Genomic DNA, 19,788 nt, shown 5'->3' with positions numbered 1-19,788 from the left:
GCTGGGAGGCGGTCAGCAGAGCAATCTATGGCAAACTCCAATGGGTGTCCATGGATCTGTGCTAAAAATAACAGGAGTCTCTAGGAATCAGAGAAGAAGACATTTTTTATAAAGAAATTTTATTGCATAATTTCTGTATACAATAAACATAGGAAAAGGGTCCTTTTAATGAAAATCTCATGACATTTTTCAAAAGTTCCGAGTTGTCTGGAGAAAAAGTGTTACAAAGCTATCTAAAGACAAAAATAGTTGACCTTCAGAACAAACGATAATCCCTTTCATAATCGTAATATTCCACATTCAAAGCAAGGCATTTCAATTCAATGAACACGGAGAAGCTTTTAAATTGTTATGTCATTTGCCTTAAGTATTTTAATGCATCTAAGAAGTGAGAAGTTTAAACATATAGAAATGTTCTCTAATAGAATATATACTGCTGCTCTCTTCAGATCCATTCGGTATGACTATACGGATGGACGTTTTACACACCAGCAGAAACCTGTATCTCCTAATGGTACAGTAAGGGCTGAGTGCAGAGGGAAAGTCCCGTGCATTTCCTATGTTAAATGGCACAACTCCCACAGATCACATACACCTTGCCATATTGACGCAGTTCATTGCGCTCCATATCCTGCAAAAATAAATCTAGTGCTCGACAGCTGACATTATTGCTCACCAATGTTTTAGTAATATATTTCTTTAACATAAGACAGAAATATACTGAAAGTTGATACCACTTAAACTCAAAAGCAATCTGGAATTAAACCACATGCATATACCCTGCTTTTTTTTTTTTTTTTTCAATGGATGTTGCATTTTTCTTAAAGCTGATGCCGGAAAATGTGGTAGGAGGAAAAACTGGCTTTCCTTGAAACAAAGACAAAGGATTAGAAATGAAGTTTTTTGGTTTTTGTTTTGTTTTGTTTTGTTTTTGTTTTTTTTTTTTTTGAGGGAAATGTTAAGCCCTATAATAAAAACGAGAGAACAATGAGAGTCTGGAATCTCTGGGGAGAGGGAAGGAGCCCCTCATTCATCTTCCTTGTCTACCCCAACATGGTGGCTCCTGTCCAGGACACCCCGGGGTAGTAGCTGGAGCAATGTGAGAAGTGCTGTGTGGCCCAAAGGACGGATGTACATATGCTGTGTCAGGGAAGTCTCTGGAGACTTCCTTCGTTAGCGGATCCCACACAGGATCCTTGGGTCTCTGGGAAATGATGGGGTTCCCTCTGTGAGGTCAGCATGGGTTGCTAGCCTGGTCCGCGTGCCGAGGCCTCAATGGTCTTACATCTCAACTCCAGAGGGACCCCCCGGGGCCTGAGGTGCAAGGCTTGGGAGCTGAGAAATGAGGAGCATGACTTACCCGGCATTGTGAGGCGAGAGCATTCATGACAGTGAAGTCACTGGATTATCAGGGCCTCACCAGAAGTACGTGTAGACGCATGGAAGGATGTGGACGTGACCACACTGCCACTTTGATTTGTGACTTTTCATTTTAACTTCTCGTTGTTTCTCATTGTCAAGTGTCCCTCTTTCTTATTTTTGTCTTGGTGCTTACAAGGAAAGATGTCAGTTTTCATAAGCTTTCAAAGATTTTCAATATTTTTTAAAAACTGCCTTTCAGGATTAGCATTCAAGGCCTCAAACACCATATCTATCAATCATAAACCGTACCCTCAAACCCAGCTCTGGCGATATCATCTTAAATCACCGCAGGTCCTACCTGTGGAAACCTTATTGTGCACAGTGACAGCCGTTCCACGGGGCCAAATGTTACACAGCAACTAAGCGGGAGCTCCTCAGAGTAAAACCAGCCATATTGCTACAAAGAAAAATTTCTGGCTCGTGGCCCAACTGTTTCCATACCAATCAGCTAAGTCAACCTTCTCTCTGCTTCTTTCCATTTCAAATGCTTGGGCTTCAGCCTCTGAGGCAATTAGAACCAGATCGGTTTAATATTACGACACAAATCTTAATTGTACAGCAATATAGTAATTTTGCCCTGAGAGTGTCAATTATTTTATAAATAATGCAAGTCCCAGTTTATATATGAAGAGGAGGCATGGAGAGGCTCAATGGCTTGGCCCTTGTCACACAGCAGGGGGGGGACTTGAGCTCCTGGGTCTTTCCATTTAACCCCTAGCATCCTCCCGGAGCTCACCCGAACCTCTATACCCCCAGGTCCCCCGCTTCGGGCTGCGTCTGTCATTACTGGTAGTATCTTGTGGGCTTTTCTGCTCAGCACTGGGTATTCTCCTACCCAGGACCTCCTCCTTGGACCTCTCCACGCTCTCTTATTTCTGCTGCCTTGATGAGGTGTGCTGTCCCCAACGTTTTCTTTTTACACAGTGGGATTTACCAAAACGCCCTCCCGGCTGCAGCTGGCAGTAGGTGCGGAGGGACTGACTTACAAAAGGCAATGGCAGGTGCTGTTCTTTGTGGACTTGGGACAAAAACTGGGCTCAGCGTTTTACAGTTGTCCTACATTCCAATGTTCTCGATGGAAAATAAAATAAAATAAAATAAAGGCCTACCCGTGAGGTAATGTTTACTTCTCTCCACCACAACACTCAGTGCACCGCACCCCCCCAACCCCTGCACCCCCACTCCGACCCACAGATCTGGCAACAATTTAACATAAGGAAAGACTTTAGACCTTCACACCCTTTTAGTGAGAATAAACGACCTTAGCTCAAACTTTCCACAAAGCTGAGAAGTCTCGGAAGACGTGAGTCCGCCCCTGTCTCAGGTAGGCCTGCGCGGGGGCCTCGGGCATCGTGTCTCGCAGGTCTGGGTGCCCTGCCCTGGGTGCTGGGCTGCCACCACCACTCCCACCCCAGGGGATCCCGAGCCCAGCACCTTCTGCCTCTGAAGCAAGGGGGGGTGCGGGGGGAGGGATCCCCAAAGAAACTGCATGCTCAGAGAAAATCAGGCCAAGTGGCACTCCAGTGGCTTGGGAAAGAGGGTCCCCAGACCACGGCCACCACTGAGGCCACAAACCATCTGGGTCTAGCTGGTGGCCAAGTGCACGGCCGCCTGAGGCCTCTGTCTAAGCAAAAAGAAGAAAAAGATCTAAAGCACAAAACTGCCCTTAGAGTTCTTGAAAAAATATATCTAAGACAATTCTGAGTTGTTGGGGTTTTGTTTCTTTTTTTCTTTTTTTTTTTTTTGTTTTGTTTTTTGGTTTAGTTGTTTTCTGATTTTTCTTTGGACCCAGCTGCGCCACGAGGACCCTGGGCCAGGGCTCCGGGCCTACAGCTCGGCTCTGCCCTCCGCGGCCGGGCCACCCGGCCCGCTGCTCCCCTGGGCGCCGCCGCCCGCGGGTGTGAACGCCAGGGACGCTGAGTTGATGCAGTATCTTTTGCCGGTGGGACGAGGGCCATCGTCGAAAATGTGCCCGAGGTGAGCCCCGCACTGCAAAGAGAAGAGCGACACGGTCAAGGGGACAGCGTGGACACCGCAGGTTTTGCAGGGGGCCCGCGCTCGGTGGTGTAGACGGATCCCAGCCTGCAGAGCAGCGGGACCACAGGTGGCCCGGCCGGTGGCAGCACAGGGGTGGCTCCGGGGTGGCCCGCATCGCAGGCCAGGAGTGGGACACCAGGCACCGGGCACAGCCGACAGCGGGTAGGAGCCACTGTATTTGGTGACCGTGCGGTCTCTCGGCCCCTTGAATGATGCCTGCTGTGGCTTTATGAATTGAGCAGCTGAGCAAATGGGATGAATTTTATGGATTCCTCCCCCCCTTGTGAGGAACACGTGGAATAAAGTCTCCCCCACCCACCTCCACCCATCCCTGGCGTTACTCTTGGCTTTGGATGGGTGGGCTTCAGAGATGCAGAAGTCCCCTGCAGAAGACACTGAGCAGCTGGCTGGACAGAGGGGACATTTGCTTGCATGGGCAGTAAACTTCACATCAGACAAGTGCTGACGTCCTTGGAACCCAGCAAGGCCACGGCAAGGCTCAACAGATGTGTGCCATGCGGTCACCGGGCCGGCAAGCGAGGCAAATAGAATGTCAGAGCCCACACGGTCGCTTTACTCCAACTCCCAGGAGGTGGAGTGCCCTGGCTTCTCCACCCACGGGCCCCGTGTTATGGGGGCAAGGAAGGAGCTCGAATCCGTGCTGCCGACTATCCATGAAGCTCGGGGAAGGAGAGGAGGCCCAGCACCCAGACAGAAGCAGCAGGACAGAAGGAGGGCTGGGTGGCTGTGACAGGTTAGAGAGAGATCCAGCCCAGAGAGGGTTTCTCCAGAAAGGCTGGCTCGGTGCACAATGCCCTGCACTAGCCACTCCGACGCTGGGTACGACTCTGGTGACAACCCTATATGTCACACTTAACTATCTTGCACCCTTTCTTTTTCTTTTCTTTCTTTCTTTCTTTTCTTTGTTTCTTTCTTTCTTTTCTTTCTTCTTTCTAGATTTTTATTTATTTATCCATGAGAGACACAGAGATAGAGGCAGAGACACAGGCAGAGGGAGAAGCAGGCTTTCTGTGGGGAGCCCGATGCGGGACTTGAACCCAGGACACCAGGATCATACCCTCAGCCGAAGGGAGATGCTCAACCACTTGGTGGCACTCAGCCACTTGGTGCCCCTCTTGTACCTTTTCTGAGCAGGGACAGGAGTGAGGGATAAGGAGACAATAGTGCATCATATTCAAAAGGGCTGTGAAAACACATCAATCGTCATGCAACAAGGAAACTGAAGCCTGGGGCAAACGACTTCCATTCATTCATTGAAGTATTTTCAGAGCCAGGCAGTGTCTCAGACTCTGCAGACACAGGCAACAACCCCTGGACTCAAGCTGCTGACATTCTAGTGGGAGAGAGAGATAATACACAAAGAAATATCAACTATCAAGTATGATAGGTGAGAATAAATGCCAAGGAGAGGGGGAAAAGAGGCAGTGATATGAAGTGTCAGGGGTGGGGGCTGATATTGCAGGTATGAGGGTGAGGGGCTATTCTTCTGGGGTGACTCTGGAATAAGAAGCCAAAGGAAGTGAGTAGGCAAAGGAGTGGATATCAGAGGAGCATTTGGAGTAGATGGAAGAGTCAAGATTTAGGGAAGGCTGTGAGAGAAAAGGCCTGTAGCTGATTTATTAATTCTTCTCACTGTGCTCGGTTGGTATACAAAACCCTTAGAATTTACAGGGAAAGAGAGTAGGAATTGACATGGGAATTGGGCTAATGAACCAAATGGAGATGATGAGAGAGAAGTGAAGGACGGTGCTCATTACAATGGAAAGAACTAGAATCTCAGTTACCCTATCCAAAGTGCTACGCTCAATTCTCAGGGGTTCTCTAGTTATTAATAAATAGCACAAATAGCAACTCTGACTATATGGCACTTCCATGTTAAAAGTGCATTCTTATTTTACTGCCAACATACTGTGTCAGCTTATTAAAGAACTAAAAATGAACCCTGAACTGATTTGATCTATTGCCTGGAAAATATGAAACAGGCCTAAAAAACAAATCTTGCACTATTTTACCACATTCTATGCAGGTTTAGGTAATATCAAGGCTGACAGCTCAGATTGCTTTTCCTTTCTATAAACAATTGATGCCAAATTTTCAGGCATCAGCAGCTAAGATGCACCAGTAAAAATACATATGCTTACCCAGTAGACACAGGAAAACACCTATTTCTGCCTGCCAAAACAGTCAGTGTGCAGGCCAACAGGAACTCATGCTCTCGGTGACCAGTATGTGTGCACCGTTATTGATCTCACATGCAGCTCTGGCACTTTGATCACTTGGCATCTGAGAGGTGGATTTTTCACATAAAGGCCTCAGACAGGTTTTCTGTTTTTGTTTTTTAATGACCGAAAACAGCTATCTGGGCAAAACAACTAACGTTACCTTTATTCATCATCTCTTGGACATATTTAGAAAACAGTGCTATTTACCTTACTCCAAAAAGAAGACACAGCAAGGATATGCTTGAAGCTCTTTGGGACTATTTTATATGTCTTCATTTCCCCAATCATCTTTAACAAATCCAACTTAGGGGAATTCAATCTGTTGCACTGAGTTGGCTATTGGTCTGCAGTTTCACTTGCTAAATCTGGGACTGGGTGTTTTGCTTACACAGAAAGAAAAACACAGATTCTAGATGCCCCTAATCCAAAAGGAAAAGGCAGGGGGATGAGGAAGAGAACTTGGAATGAAGCAACAAAAATAGTTGGCAAACAGCTCTATGGGTTGGGGATGGTAGGGGTGGGGAAAGCCTCAGGAAAGGTGTGAGTCCCCTACGAATGATAGTGATAGCTTCATCAGGCTTGCCCACGGTGTTCTGGAGGATTCACACCGGGCTCAGACAACCGAGGGAGGAGCCACATTTCAAAACACAGCCAGGTGTTCATGTATATCTGGGCCACCACATGCATGCCCACTCCACCGCCTGCAAAGCTGCGAAGCCATTTGTCTGCAGGAAGCCTAACCACACAGCACCATTTCTGCTCCTTCCCAGGTACACCCAGTCTTCCATAAAAGACTATTACCGGGTTTCTTTGAAAAGTGCATAAGCCCTGAAGGTTCCTCCCGGAGGGGAACGCACATGGAGCCCATTCTTTCCAGCTTCTACCCCTGGCCGAAGGCTGGGATGATGAATGGAAGTTGTCAGTGATGCATTGTTTCTTTAGCCGCCTGCGAGCTCTTGCCTCCCTGGCCCCAGCCAACTGGCAATGTGTTGGGATCTCAGCACACCTGGTTGTAACTGAAACAAACTGGCTGCCCGACGAAGAAATCTCTGAAACCTGCTGTTAATGATTTATTTCAGGGTAAAATCTTTAGTGTGCATTTTGAAGGTTGTTTTAAAACAGTTATGCCATTTATTTTATGGGTAAGATGCACACTACAACCGAATGTTCTAGCCCTCATTCTGAAAGAGCACGAGATAATTGTTCAAAAGAAAATTTTAAAGTTCCCAGAGGAACTTTATCACCTAAGCCTCCCACTCAGAAAAGTTGGCAACTAAAGAACCTGCTGAGAACCAAGGGAAAAGACGCCCCCCTCCCCCAAAAAGTGATTGAACATCAAATTTAACATAATTCCTTAAAATCTGACTGCAATTCTCAATCGTGTGCATGAGAAACACAAATAGTGCATTCAACACAGTTACATATTTCCGCACTGATGTATTTCCAACTGTCCTAGAGGGTTTTCTCCCAGCTATTTCTAGGATGTTTTGGGCTTTATTATTGTCATTTTCTCTTAAGTGTTTGATCTACAAGATGAAGCAGTTTCAAAGCATGGCTTTTACACTTGGGCACATGGGGCAGGATGAGAAGGAGAAAAGAGTTTAAGAAGAAAAGCAATTTACTTTGCCAGTAGTATCCTGTTTTCTCCCACCGTTATTGAAGACACTTGTGTGTAAGTAGGGCTCTTTCCTCTGTGCTTGTGATATTAATCTTTTGCCAAGGAAATGATTGTGAAGTCACCAGTTTAGCATTATGATTTTACTGAAAGATCAAGAAAAAGAGAGATGGGCTGTGAGTCTGAAACCCTATTGTAACACATGGCTATCTTTAATCATCAGCAATATAGGAGTTGTCATCTGCAAAAGATTAATAAGGTTTGGGGTTTTACCAAAAACTGCTTAACTTTTGAAAGATACCGTGTATTGGTGGGTATTTACCTTTCTGTTGATTTGGTTGCCTAAGAACAAATTAATAGTGACCTAAAACAAACTTAAGGGACCCTACCATAGAGTCCAGCTAGTAAGAGCGGCCTGCATAAATAGACTCCAACTTGGGTAAACCCAGGGATTTGATGGTTTCCTTAAAGATGATTACCAAAAGTTAAGTGATTTATTGGTCTCCCATTTGCTGCAGATGTAGAATTTTGATCTAAAGAAGGAGGAATTCCCCAAGTATTACCAGGAGGAGCTTACTTCTCTGAACTACAGCTTACACCGTGCAACTCTTCCCTTGTTGCACTGAATGTAACTCCTGACAGAGCACTGCTTACCAGGCTCGGCTGGAGGATTAGGGAGACGCTGTCAAACGATTATTCATAGCAGGTAGTGAAATGAGGATAGATGCAGTATATTTTATCACTAGCTGAAAAGTGTGAATGAAATCTTAAAAAGTTCTAACTGCAAATCGGTGGAAAATTGCCATAGCTGGGGAGAAGATACACGTGCCCACTAAGGTGGGCAGATTGAAGGTAAAGAAAGAGATGATGGGAATGTAATTCATCCTTGAAGAGGTAACTGCCCTCAATTCAGCGGGTCGAACAGTAAAAGCGAACAGATATGGTTGCAACAAAAATCGGGATGGAACGGGGCAACCTATTTCCTCCGCGAGCAGGAATCGAACCAGAAGGCACTGAAGACCCTCCAGCCCCCTCGCGTGTTTTCTGCGTTGTTGACTTAGCATCAGGTAGTGTGCGAGGTTCCTTACACAGCAATTCTTTCAGAAGGACCTGACTGCACTATTTGTCTTAAGAGTGTCGACAGTACTGAATCAATCTTTAACTTTCTCAACAAAATCTTACTAAGATATGTGACTAAAGGAGTCACGGGACACAAGGAAGAACTACTGGGTAGTATAAGGAGGGGTTAGAGTATGTCTCCCAGCACGTTTATAATTCCTACCCAACTAGGGGGTCTAACTCACTGCATAGAATGTCCTACATCACAATTTAAAGCAAACAGAAGAAAGAGAAAAAAGAAGAATCCTAAATACTGGAGCAAGAATTAGGAACCGACAGACAGGGAAGAAAAAAAAAAAAAGCCAAGCAAGTACTTCGAGCCTACTGGTTTTGTTCATGGAAGCTCAGCTCATTTGGATAAGGTGGCAGGACGAGGGTCGTCATGTGTAGATGCTGCATCTTTACCATAAGGAAAGAAATACTCGGCATAACATGTCCAACTGAGAATGTCTATGAGGTCCCTAACGCATCTAACAGGTTCTTCGTCAGACAAACCACATTGTGGCAATTAAATCTGGACAAAGGACACGCCACGTGAATTCAAAATGTGATCAGAATTTTAGAAAGAAGTGAAGCAGATCAGAATGAAGTTTCTTTCCTACTATCCCTTCCTCTCGAAATGATGGAAGAAACTATGGGTAGGGGAAGAGACACATAAACTGAAAGAGTAGAAGGTTAAAAAAAAAAAGATAAATGGATCACGAAAAGTAGCAATAAGAATGAGAAACCAGGAAACGAAATACACGTGGTCACTCTAGTAGGGAGAGCATTTGGTCAGTTATTTTTTTCCAAGTTGAGATAAAAAAGGATGAATGAGAAAATGGAAAAAAAAGACTCAAGAAAAATGTAGAACAAAAGGAAAATGAATGTGTGGGTGAAACACAGAACAAAAGAGAAAGAAGAAAGAAAGAAAGAAAGGAAGGAAGAAAGAAAGAAAGAAAGAAAGAAAGAACAAACGATACCTAGCACACTTTAGTGAGCAATTCCTGCTCTGTTGACGTGGACATCCCCCACTCTGCCCACAGGGAGAAGAATCCAGCAAACATGACTTTCTTTACTGCTGGAGCCCGATTATTTTCCCCGTGAAACTTACTTCACAGAGCATGTATTTTTAGACATGGCTTAATAGAACAAGTTTCCCTCCCTCTTCTCTTTAAATTTAAGACTTTTATTTAAGAAAGAGTCACCATCCGCTTTCCAAATCTGAGTTAATAAAGGTGGCAGGGGAAAAAGCCAGAAGGGATAGGTGAGTGTTAGTTCTTCACCCAACTATTCAGAAAGGGCCCAGAGCACAGTAACAGTCACCTATGCTTTTGGCCAAAGCGTTGAGAGCTGTTCTTGGTTTAGCTTAGTGTCTCTTATATCATGTTGCCTGACTTGGGCAGTTTATAGGGTTCATTTCTCTTTGGTCACAACAGAACCCCTTCATAATGGTCTTTTCTTGACCGCTACTAATATCATCTCTGCAGTTGGCCCCGAGAAAGGACCAAGGTTTACTCTGTGAATTGAAAGAATCAGTCACAGAGACATCAGCGAACAGAGAGTTAAGGAAAGTCATTATCTTATGCCTCACTTTTCCTGGCCCTTTTTTATTTGGTTCTCAATGGACTCAATGTTTGAAAGTGGATTCTGAATAAAAAGGAAAGTAGGCGCCATGCAACAGCCTCTAAGGCGGCTTACAACGAAACACAACTGTTGCCTTATAAGAGGTTTGTTAAGTACCATGTACCTAGGTTATACATTACTAGTACCATCCTACCCGGTTACTTTTTTGTTGGATATTTTAGATTCCGGGGGGAGATAATCATAGTTTTTGTGGCAGTTATACAAATCTCGATTAATATTCAATTGAATATTAATTCAATTGCTGAATTGATTCTAAAAGCTGAAACAAAGCTTTTTGATTGAAAAGCTGAATTGAACTAAACCAACTGCTAGAGGTGACAGGATTTTTTTGTTGTTTTAATGACTCTTGGTGATCTACTAGCTAAGCACCCTAGAGCTCTGGAGCTCAATGCCCAAATTCGAGTTCCAGCTCTGCCACTTAAATTGGTGTAGCTTTACACAAGTTGTCATTGTCTTCTTTGTGTTTTAATTTTTACTTTTTTCAACTGAAAAATACGAAAGAATAGCAGTGTCTACCTGACAAGGTTATTGAGAGCCTTAACCAGGGCAGCTTTTAAAACTCGCTGGTGTTCAGGCCTCACACAAGCCAAGTCACTGAAAATCTCTGGGGGTGAGACCCAGGATCGGGAAGTTCCACTATCTCACTCAGAGACTCGTATGTGAGAGACAAGAGTGGACCGAAAATATGACCTAGGTAAAATATGAAGTCTGCTTTTCAAGGAGAGAGTGGTCCTCATACTTAGAAGACAGTAAACTCGCCAGCTTTATTTTTTTAAAAAAGGAAAGCACAAATTCATCAGATGGTTAGGTTCTAACCAATCTCCCTCCCTACTTGGTAGTAAATATGCCACCTCCTCCCTAAAAGTCTTGTGCCTGATGAAGGGGGTTAAAGGGCAAGTAGAAGAATGTTGCGGGAGGCCCACGTGGCAATCACTTTGCTATTTCAGCTGCCGGATGGTGCCCCCTTTGCCTCTGATATGCGCAACAGACATCCCCAACCAACATTTCAGTGCCACAATACTCAGACCCTACATTTCACTTATTTACAGCAGATTAGAACAGGACTACCTCCTCTAGAATGGAACGTGCAGTTGCTCTAATTCTGTGTACACAGAAGGTTCTGGCTATGTCTCTGAGTTTAAATACAAAAATACCCACAAGTTCAAGTCTTCTTGATTGGGATGACAGATTAACTCTTTCTGTCTCCTCAACACATGCTCATTTTCTCCTGTAGAGCCAGTCCTAATTCGGTTAGAGCAGAGTGATAGGAACTAACTGGAACATCCTTGGAAACTGAGAGAGGTCTGTGCACTGGGAGAAGCAGAGATGGCATGGCCTTATCACGTTTTCTCACTCTGAGCTCATAAGGCCCACTACTGAACCTCCTCTTCCCACTGCCTTTCTCCAACCTCCCTCCTCACCCACACAGGGAAAGCTGTCTCTGGGGTCTTGACCGACCATCTTTGGATCATTACCATTAGGGGCATTACAGCTGCACAACGGGGGCACAGAACTGCAGGGAGAGGGGGACTCTCCAAACATCAGATTCTATAAAGCCACGTAATGAAAACTTCATACGTCCTAAGAACAGCCCATTCCCCACTGTACTCAGTCAGCTGAAGGTGATTTTTCCTACCCATCTTTTTTTTTTTTTTTTAATAGTGTTGAAGCCAATGACTGGCATTCTCTTGGACTTAACACCTGACAACTGGGATCTCATTAAGACTTTACGGAGACTTCCTTGCGCTCGTCTGTCCCTTTTGTGACAGTCACATGGCCCTCGTTGCTATATTAGCCAAACAGGAACCCAGGAAGTGTTTGTGGTGCAGAGTGAGCAGCACAGTGGGTTTTGGGGTGAGGTTAACTGACCTGAGAGCAGCTTGTTTCCACCCTGTGCATCCCATAGGAAAAGTCGTCCGTGAATGTGATTGCATCGGAACTGATCACATCGTGGAACGAAGGCCAACCTGGGGCAGGGCAGCATGAGAACAAGACAGAGAGGAGAGAGAGAGAGACAGCCTGTGGTTAGAATATAAATTTAAAGAATTACTAAGCAAAGAATGAAAACCTTTAGGATATGAATCATGCTGAACTTCTTCAACCTGAAAAAAAAAGTCAGAAGCTGAATAACTTCCTCACATTTGGATTACAGTTGCATTGGGAGTTTATGTTTCAAGAAGCCTTCTTAGACCATCTAGTAGTTTTCTACAGCACCCCTGGATTTATAAAGCCCTCTCTTGCCCCTTGGTTTTGTCTCTCATCCTGAGGCACTGGGCACTCATTATGAGTCTTACAGTGTGACATTTTCCAAAACTCAACCCAATTGTTCCTTTTTTTTTAAAAAAAGATAGATTTATTTTAAAGAGAGAGGGGCTGGGGGTGAGCGGGAGGAGGGTCGGGGCAGAGGGAGAGAAATCTTCAAGCCAATTCCCCACTGAGCATGGAGCCCGACACAGGGCTTGATCCCTGGACCCCAAGGACCTGAACCTAAACCAGGACTCAGGCACTCAAGTGACTGAGCCACCCAGCCACCCCTCCCCTCCCCACCCCCACCCCCTTTTAAAAATAGATTTATTTATTTTTTAAAGATTTATTTTATTCCAATTCTTCTGGCTGCTAACTTTTCAGTTATTCCAGGATGCATGCTTTTTCAGTCCTGAGTTTGTATGGTTAAAATATTTTAAAAAATGAGTATTCCGCAGTTTCCATCTTAATCTAATTTCTCCAGACAGGGGTATCTGGAAAGCAGCTTCTATCCATTTTATGGGCAAGAAGCTTGCTCACTTCCTAGAGGAAAGTCATAGAGCAGTATTCTTCAGGCATCTCTAGGGAGCACCTTCTCTGAAATAGCATCTTGTTCCCATTTTCATTTATTCTAATGATTTTTAAAATATGCACATAGCTTTGAGAAACTCAATGATAAGGACCATAAGATTGCACAAATGTTTATGAGTGTACAGTCAGGTTTTACGCTCAGTACTTCTAGGCATGTTTTTACATATTTCCACAAAATTTGTCTGGAGTTACTGAGCTGAAGCCCAAAATGATGGAAGAGGTGTGATGTTGCTGAACTGCTGGTACAATCTTTTTTCTTTTTCAGAAGCCAAATTTATTCCTGTAGAAAGGAGGAAGCCCTTTAAAAACATTGTGCTCTGTGTTAATACACCAACTGAAAGAAAACAGAATGCAGACTTCAACAATATGATTTCCAGTTTCAAACAAAACAAATTAGCTCAGGCCAAGTTTTTATAAGAAACTCCCCCAAACCCCCATCCCCTGCTATGCAGCAGTATAGCTTTCACAGTCTGTGCTGGATTTAACCCCCCAGAGCTGAGACACTTTCCAATTCCTTGATTTGAGTTCAAGATTGTTGCAAATCACCAGGAAAACCTTAACTTTCTAGGTATAAGATCACATTCCGCAAAAAAAAAAAAAATTATGCCAAGACACACCAGTATTCTTAAGAAAGCTTACCTCTCTTTGTCTTCCTGATTCTAAAGAGAATAACCTAGACTCTAGGTTATAGTTTTTGGTCTATAATGACTATTTGGCACATTTAGGTATTCTTTGCTCAACGGCAGAAGTGCCAAAAGAGCTAGGAAAGAGAGGTTTATTTTATTTTTTTTAAAGATTTTATTTATTTATTTATTTATTTATTTATTTATTTATTTATTTATGATAGACACACAGAGAGAGAGACAGACAGAGAGAGGCAGAGACACAGGCAGAGGGAGAAGCAGGCTCCATGCAGGGAGCCCGATGTGGGACTCGATCCCCGGACTCCAGGATCGTGCCCTGGGCCAAAGGGAAGTGCCAAACCGCTGAGCCACCCAGGGATCCCCAGAAAGAGAGGTTTAAAGGTGATGTCTGGAGACACTGAAAAATAATTTAGCTATGCAAAGAAAGAGAACATTCTATATTTTTAACCTCCCATATTATAACTCATTCAATTGCAGTATATGACAACTAATATGATGGAGGGACGTATTTGATTCAGTAGTAAACAAATAAAGAGGGTTTTTTTTTATTTTTACCATAAAGCTTGCCTCCATCGTGCACACATTTTCCTATTTCTAGAATTCAAGATAGGTGTGTGTGTGTGTGTGTGTGTGCATGCTACCTCTTCATCTTATCTATACTTATCATGTTCTACTTATCATACTGGATTTTTTTTAAAGATTTTATTTATTTATTCATGAGAGACAGAGGCAGAGACACAGGCAGAGGGAGAAGCAGGCCCCATGCAGGGAGCCTGACGTGGGACTCGATCCCGGGTCTCCAGGATCAGGCCCTGGGCTGAATGCGGCTCTAAACCACTGAGCCACCCAGGCCGCCCTCAAACTGGATCTTTGACTTATTTGTTCTCTTGCTTTCTTCTCTGACTAGGTGGTGAGAATTCCGAAGGCAGAGTCCGCACAAACAAGAAAATGGGATGGATATTTATGGGACATCACTGAGTTACCACAGGAGAAAGAAAATCTAATCAACATCCCTTTTTTACCGACTAGGTTAAGAAATTAGCAATGCTATTTTTTCATTGGAGAATCCAACTTGACTCAATCCAACTTGACTCAAATAATAAACCTCTCTTTATAGGTAGAGTAAACTTATTCTTTATTTAGGATGGTAAATTCATGCAGATCATCTAGGTCACTAACTTAACGAGATTTTTTGTGGGGAGGAGAGGGAGAGGGAGCAGAAAGATGTGGTACTTGCCAACACTACACAGGCAGTGAGTGGCCGAGCCAAAGCTAGAATCTGTGTATTCTGACTGTAGTTTAGAACTCCCTTCTCACGGTCCACTTTCTTCCTCAATAGAAGGCCAAGACATCATTCGTTTCAATACTCAAACAGGAAGGAAATTGCAGGTTTTAAGAAATATGTTTAGTGCCACGTCTGGATTGGTTAGTAGCCACCTTGTTACACTCATGAGCTTCTAAGTGGAAGCAGATAATGAATGAATACTAAACAATACTGATTCTCTCACCAACAACCAAACTGTTCAAAGAGAAAGTTCAAGAGTAATGACATAAATAATGCAATCTAGTTTGGGGCATGGATGATTTTTTACTCATTTATGTAAAATAACCACAAATACTTAGAAGCTCACCTTAGGTAATAATATTCAGAAAACTATCAGTTCTATTCCGGGTTTCTTCATTCTAATTCTTCGCTAACAATTGTGAATCATTGCCTATTAAAAATTTTGGGGAGGGGAGGGAACCACTTTCAAATGAGCCACACAGCTATACATTTTGTCTCCATGAATTAAATATGTATAGAATTTTCCAGAAAACTACATTCAAGAGTAGACAAGGATGAGGTATAGTGACACGGAGTAGGTAAGGGTTCTCAAAAGATTTCAATGTTTCTGGGAAAGCCATTGACACTTGAATAGTTTATTAGTTGTTTCCCATGGCGTTCTTTAAATATCATTAGAGACAGTAAAACAAAACAAAACAAATAAAAAAACCAACCGAACAGAAAAATACCTCTTCAAAACTCCCCAAAATTCAGGGTGTCTCTGTGCAGTAGGAGAAATGCAGTTTTCAAGATGAAATATTTGATATGTCATCTAAATCTTAATTAGTGGAGATTGACAAGGACAACCAACCATGTTGAAGACTATAAATAAACCCGTGTGATAGAAGACATTTCACAAGAAGATCATGGCCAACTTCCATAAGGTTAATAACACAGGAGAACACTGAATTCTTTCTCTAGGTCTCCCAGAAAAAGCTGAAGGAGAATCCATCAGAAAAGTGAGTCTTTATTGACAATCAAACTAAGAAGGACCTTCACCCAAGAATAAATTGTCTCATGGCAGAGAAGCCACAGGGATGACAGCACTTTGAAAGCGGAATTCCCTCATCATGTGAAAGTATTTAAAGGAGGAACTCTTCACTGCTGCAAAAATCCTCAAAGGAAACCCTGCCCCCACTCCTAATAATAAGGAAAGTGCTTCAAAGGGTGATAGGCAAGACTGAAGCAATCTGGGTCTTGTTGAGAAAATTATCTTGAGCAAAAGGGGGAGGGGGATGTGTTTATGTCAGTTTTGACATTAAAGAAAGATCATCCATCCTCCTTTCTCTAGGATTTCCCTTTTGGTCTTCTCATCTAACAAAACATTATTTGTTTTGGATGCATTCCATGCACTTTTTAAAAGAACAGTCATTCGAAAACCTGTATAAACAGACTTGGCTCACCCCACCCCCAAAACGTCCCTTTGTTTCTATTTGATGAGGTTGGATTTGGGTGTATTATCATTTTATTTCGAAAAATACAAACTGTATTTTTTAGATATTAGCCTGCTGTTATCAAGAATGTCTTATGTCCAGTGAATAGCTTCTCCTCTCTAGACAGCATCTAAATACAGGTAGCACAACTAAAGAAACCAAGTTGGACTGTTGGCAGTCCCGCTTCAGTGTGACCCAAACATCAGTGTGACCCACACTAATCTGCGGACGTAGCTTGACAGTACTGGCATACTGGGAAGCAAATCCAGGATGTGTTCGTTTACATCTCAAATACAAGAGCAAGAGATTCGGTTTGTTAATAGTAATTCTGTGGGGCTTGCTACCATCTACACTAGGGTGGATTTTTGTTTTAGATTGCAGTAAGAAGAATTATTCCTCCTCACTCAGAATGTGGCTTACTAAAGCTGCTCAGAGTCTCCTCGAACCCATCACTGAAGAGTGACATAGCAAGTGGTGTTCTGCTGACAAACTTTAAATGTTTCATTCCAACTGCCTCCTGAGAAAAACCTGCTCATCTCTCTATCCCAACCTTTTCCTCCCTCCTTTCAAAAATCTTTGAAACAGGTTGTTAAAACCAGCAACAGATTATAAACAAGTTGAAGCCAATTCCATCTGTACTACATCTAGAAAATGTGGCCCTTCCTCCCCTACTCTTAATTTAACAAGGATTGCTCTACAGCTGCCACGTTCCCTGGATCTCCCCCTAAACCCCCAAACAAAAATGAGAGGCCCCAGTATGTTAGCTACATGACCCATCAGTAGAACACGGCACAAACTACCCGTGACCAAGAATTCATTAAGTTCAAACGGAATTACAAATATTTTATTATCTTCAAACGCAGAATCAGTTTGAGCACAATGAATCCCAGTTAGGCTTGGGTGATGGTTTAATAATCTTAAATATTTGAGCATGGTTTTAGTGAGACACACTGGGTATTTACAGATCTGCGGTTTTCTGTATGTAACAACTCTCAGAGCTCTACACTTCTAGGACTGTATTTCAGAATTTGTAGTGTTTAGCATCTCCAAAGCCAGAATCTGTTAACCTCGCTGACCACAATTTACCTTATTAGCTACCTCATCCCAAATAACACTTTATGAAGACCCCCTGCTAACAAACAAGGGTCATTTGAAGTTTAGAGCTCTGATTCTTGCCCAGTTATTCACTGAGATTGACACTCCAAGCCTTAAGCTTTCATTTCATTTTAAAAAGATAATCCTGGGGATCCCTGGGTGGCGCAGCGGTTTGGCGCTTGCCTTTGGACCAGGGCGCGATCCTGGAGACCCAGGGTCGAATCCCGCATCTGGGCTCCCGGTGCATGGGGCCTGCTTCTCCCTCTGCCTGTGTCTCTGCCTTGTCTCTGCATCTCTCTCTCTCTCTGTATGGCTATCATAAATAAATAATTAAAAAAAATTAAAAAGATAATCCTCAGGATCCCTGGGTGGCGCAGCGGTTTGGCGCCTGCCTTTGGCCCAGGGCACGATCCCGGAGACCCGGGATCGAATCCCACGTCGGGCTCCCAGTGCATGGAGCCTGCTTCTCCCTCTGCCTGTGTCTCTGCCTCTCTGTCTCTGTGACTATCATAAATTAAAATAAAAATAAAAAAAAGATACTCCTCCATTTCCCTTCAAAGACCCACAAGTTTAAGCAGTAATCAACAGAACAGAATATTTCCAACACCATTTCCACAGATATAGAAATTCCCACCATTGGACAGTGCTGTCTTGACATTAAAAATCAATGAAGACTGTCAACGATGAAGACTAAGTATTCATACTTCCATTAATCTCTATTAATCTCCCTTCCCTTTCCCCTTGCAATTTTGGATAGTTCTGCTATTTTTAATTCTTTTAAAGCTTCCTTTGGTAATATCTGCCTCTTGAACCAGAACACAAATTCGATAAGAGCGGGGAGTTGGCCAGTTTTGCCCACTCGTGTATTGCCAATCATCTAAAACAGAGCCTACGACATAAGAGGTGCTGCAAAAACTGTCTGATGGATGAACAAATGAATGCATGACTATCCTACAGCTTAATATCCTCGGCCTCTTCAGTCTGTAAGACGGCCTTGGCACCCTGATCCTCCTCCTACCTACTCTTTTCCCTCATTCCAATGTCCAATCTTAATGAAATCTTCCACGCTTTTCTACAGGTTGATCCTAAGAGTTGAAAACTAGTAAACAGCATTAGTATGATTATGGCTGTACACATGTTGCTGACTGCACAGCTAAAAAGTGCTGGGATTAAAAAAAAAGTGCTGGGATTATATCTCCTTCTCCAATGGTCCAACTGGCATAACCCCAGGCTGTCGAAAGTCAGACAGATTTTCCTTCTTTTACACTGCATCACTCTTAAAAAGCCCATTTTTTTTTTGTTTGGATCATGACTTTCTTATACAATTGTACTAATTTGCTCTATGATTCAACATTTTAATTTGTGACTTTTAATTACAAATATGCAAAAGTACGAAGGGTACATAGGCATCTGTGTTTTAACAGATATTAACTACCCAAATGTAACAGGTAATATTTTTTTCTTGATTTGCTTCAGATTCTTCTTTTTCTAACAAAATAAAATGTTACAATCACAGCCAGATCTGCCTCCAGCCTTCTCCCCTACTCCTACACTTCCTGGTGCCCCAGAGATAATTGTTTACGCACCATTCCCACACTTCTTTTGATTCATTTTCTACATAGATCTATATCCAAAAACAATATGTAATTTCTTTAATGTTAAAAATGCACATTGCATCGTAGGTATATTCTGACAACATTTCCCTCCCACGTTATCCTGGTCTCTAAGCCTTATTGGTCTTTTTTTATAGCATTATCTTATTTTAGAAATGAAATATTTCAAGTAACTCTGAGAATATGAGCCAGAGAGTTGTTTTATTTTGCTTTTTCTATTATTCTCTAGAAGATCCCTGCTTCTTCTGGTGCAACTGTTCCCTTTTCCTTCTTTTTTATCTTTCATGCTCTTGGCTTTCTTTGTTCAACCAATTCTATTTCAGAATGGAGGTATGGGGCAGTTGTCCCCTACAGCTGCTGTGGGCTTGCTCTGCTGTCAGGTACAGCACAGGTTTGTTCCTCCCTAGGTCTCAACTCCCAACAGCAGAGCTGATGATGAGCCCTGGGAATGCTGTCAGCACCTGCTGCGGGACAAGTTCTGTCCCCGGGGTCCCGGGATACCTGTTTGGGGAATGGCTCCTTCTGGAACACCTCCCTTGCAGCCCCAGTTCTCCTACAGGAAGTTTAACATCTTTGGAGAGCTGCCTGCCAGGTATTTTTTCTCCCCCGTGGCTAACTGATGCTCTGTCATTCTCAGTAGGAAAATGAGGAAGCTGTAAAACTGGTCTCGCTGTTCCTCAGACTTTCAGATACACACCTTGTTGTCAACTCCCCATTTTGCTCTTGACAATTCTGCTCTCTGAGCCTTCTCAGAATTCTGCTGGGCATCTTGGCAACGACTC

At 43.2% G+C, this 19,788-nt stretch overlaps 1 protein-coding gene across 2 annotated transcripts in view; it reads right to left on the bottom strand.

Annotated features, from left to right (window-relative positions):
- Positions 1-3,127: 3,127 nt before the first annotated feature.
- MSRB3 (methionine sulfoxide reductase B3) overlaps positions 3,128-19,788 on the bottom strand; it is a 185,784-nt gene continuing 169,123 nt past the window's right edge. For both annotated transcript variants that reach the window (XM_055328257.1, XM_055328256.1), the window contains 2 exons: positions 11,932-12,029; positions 3,128-3,411 (listed from right to left, as the gene is read on the bottom strand). In XM_055328257.1, coding sequence (XP_055184232.1) covers positions 3,250-3,411; positions 11,932-12,029 — 260 coding nt within the window. In that variant the 3' untranslated portion in view covers positions 3,128-3,249. The remainder of the gene's footprint in view (positions 3,412-11,931; positions 12,030-19,788) is intronic.

This window comes from Nyctereutes procyonoides, unplaced genomic scaffold, assembly GCF_905146905.1.
Source record: "Nyctereutes procyonoides isolate TBG_1078 unplaced genomic scaffold, NYPRO_anot_genome, whole genome shotgun sequence".
Classification (NCBI taxonomy): Eukaryota; Metazoa; Chordata; class Mammalia; order Carnivora; family Canidae; genus Nyctereutes; species Nyctereutes procyonoides.
Note: the sequence above shows the minus strand (reverse complement) of the source record. Positions and strands in the feature narration are given on the sequence as shown.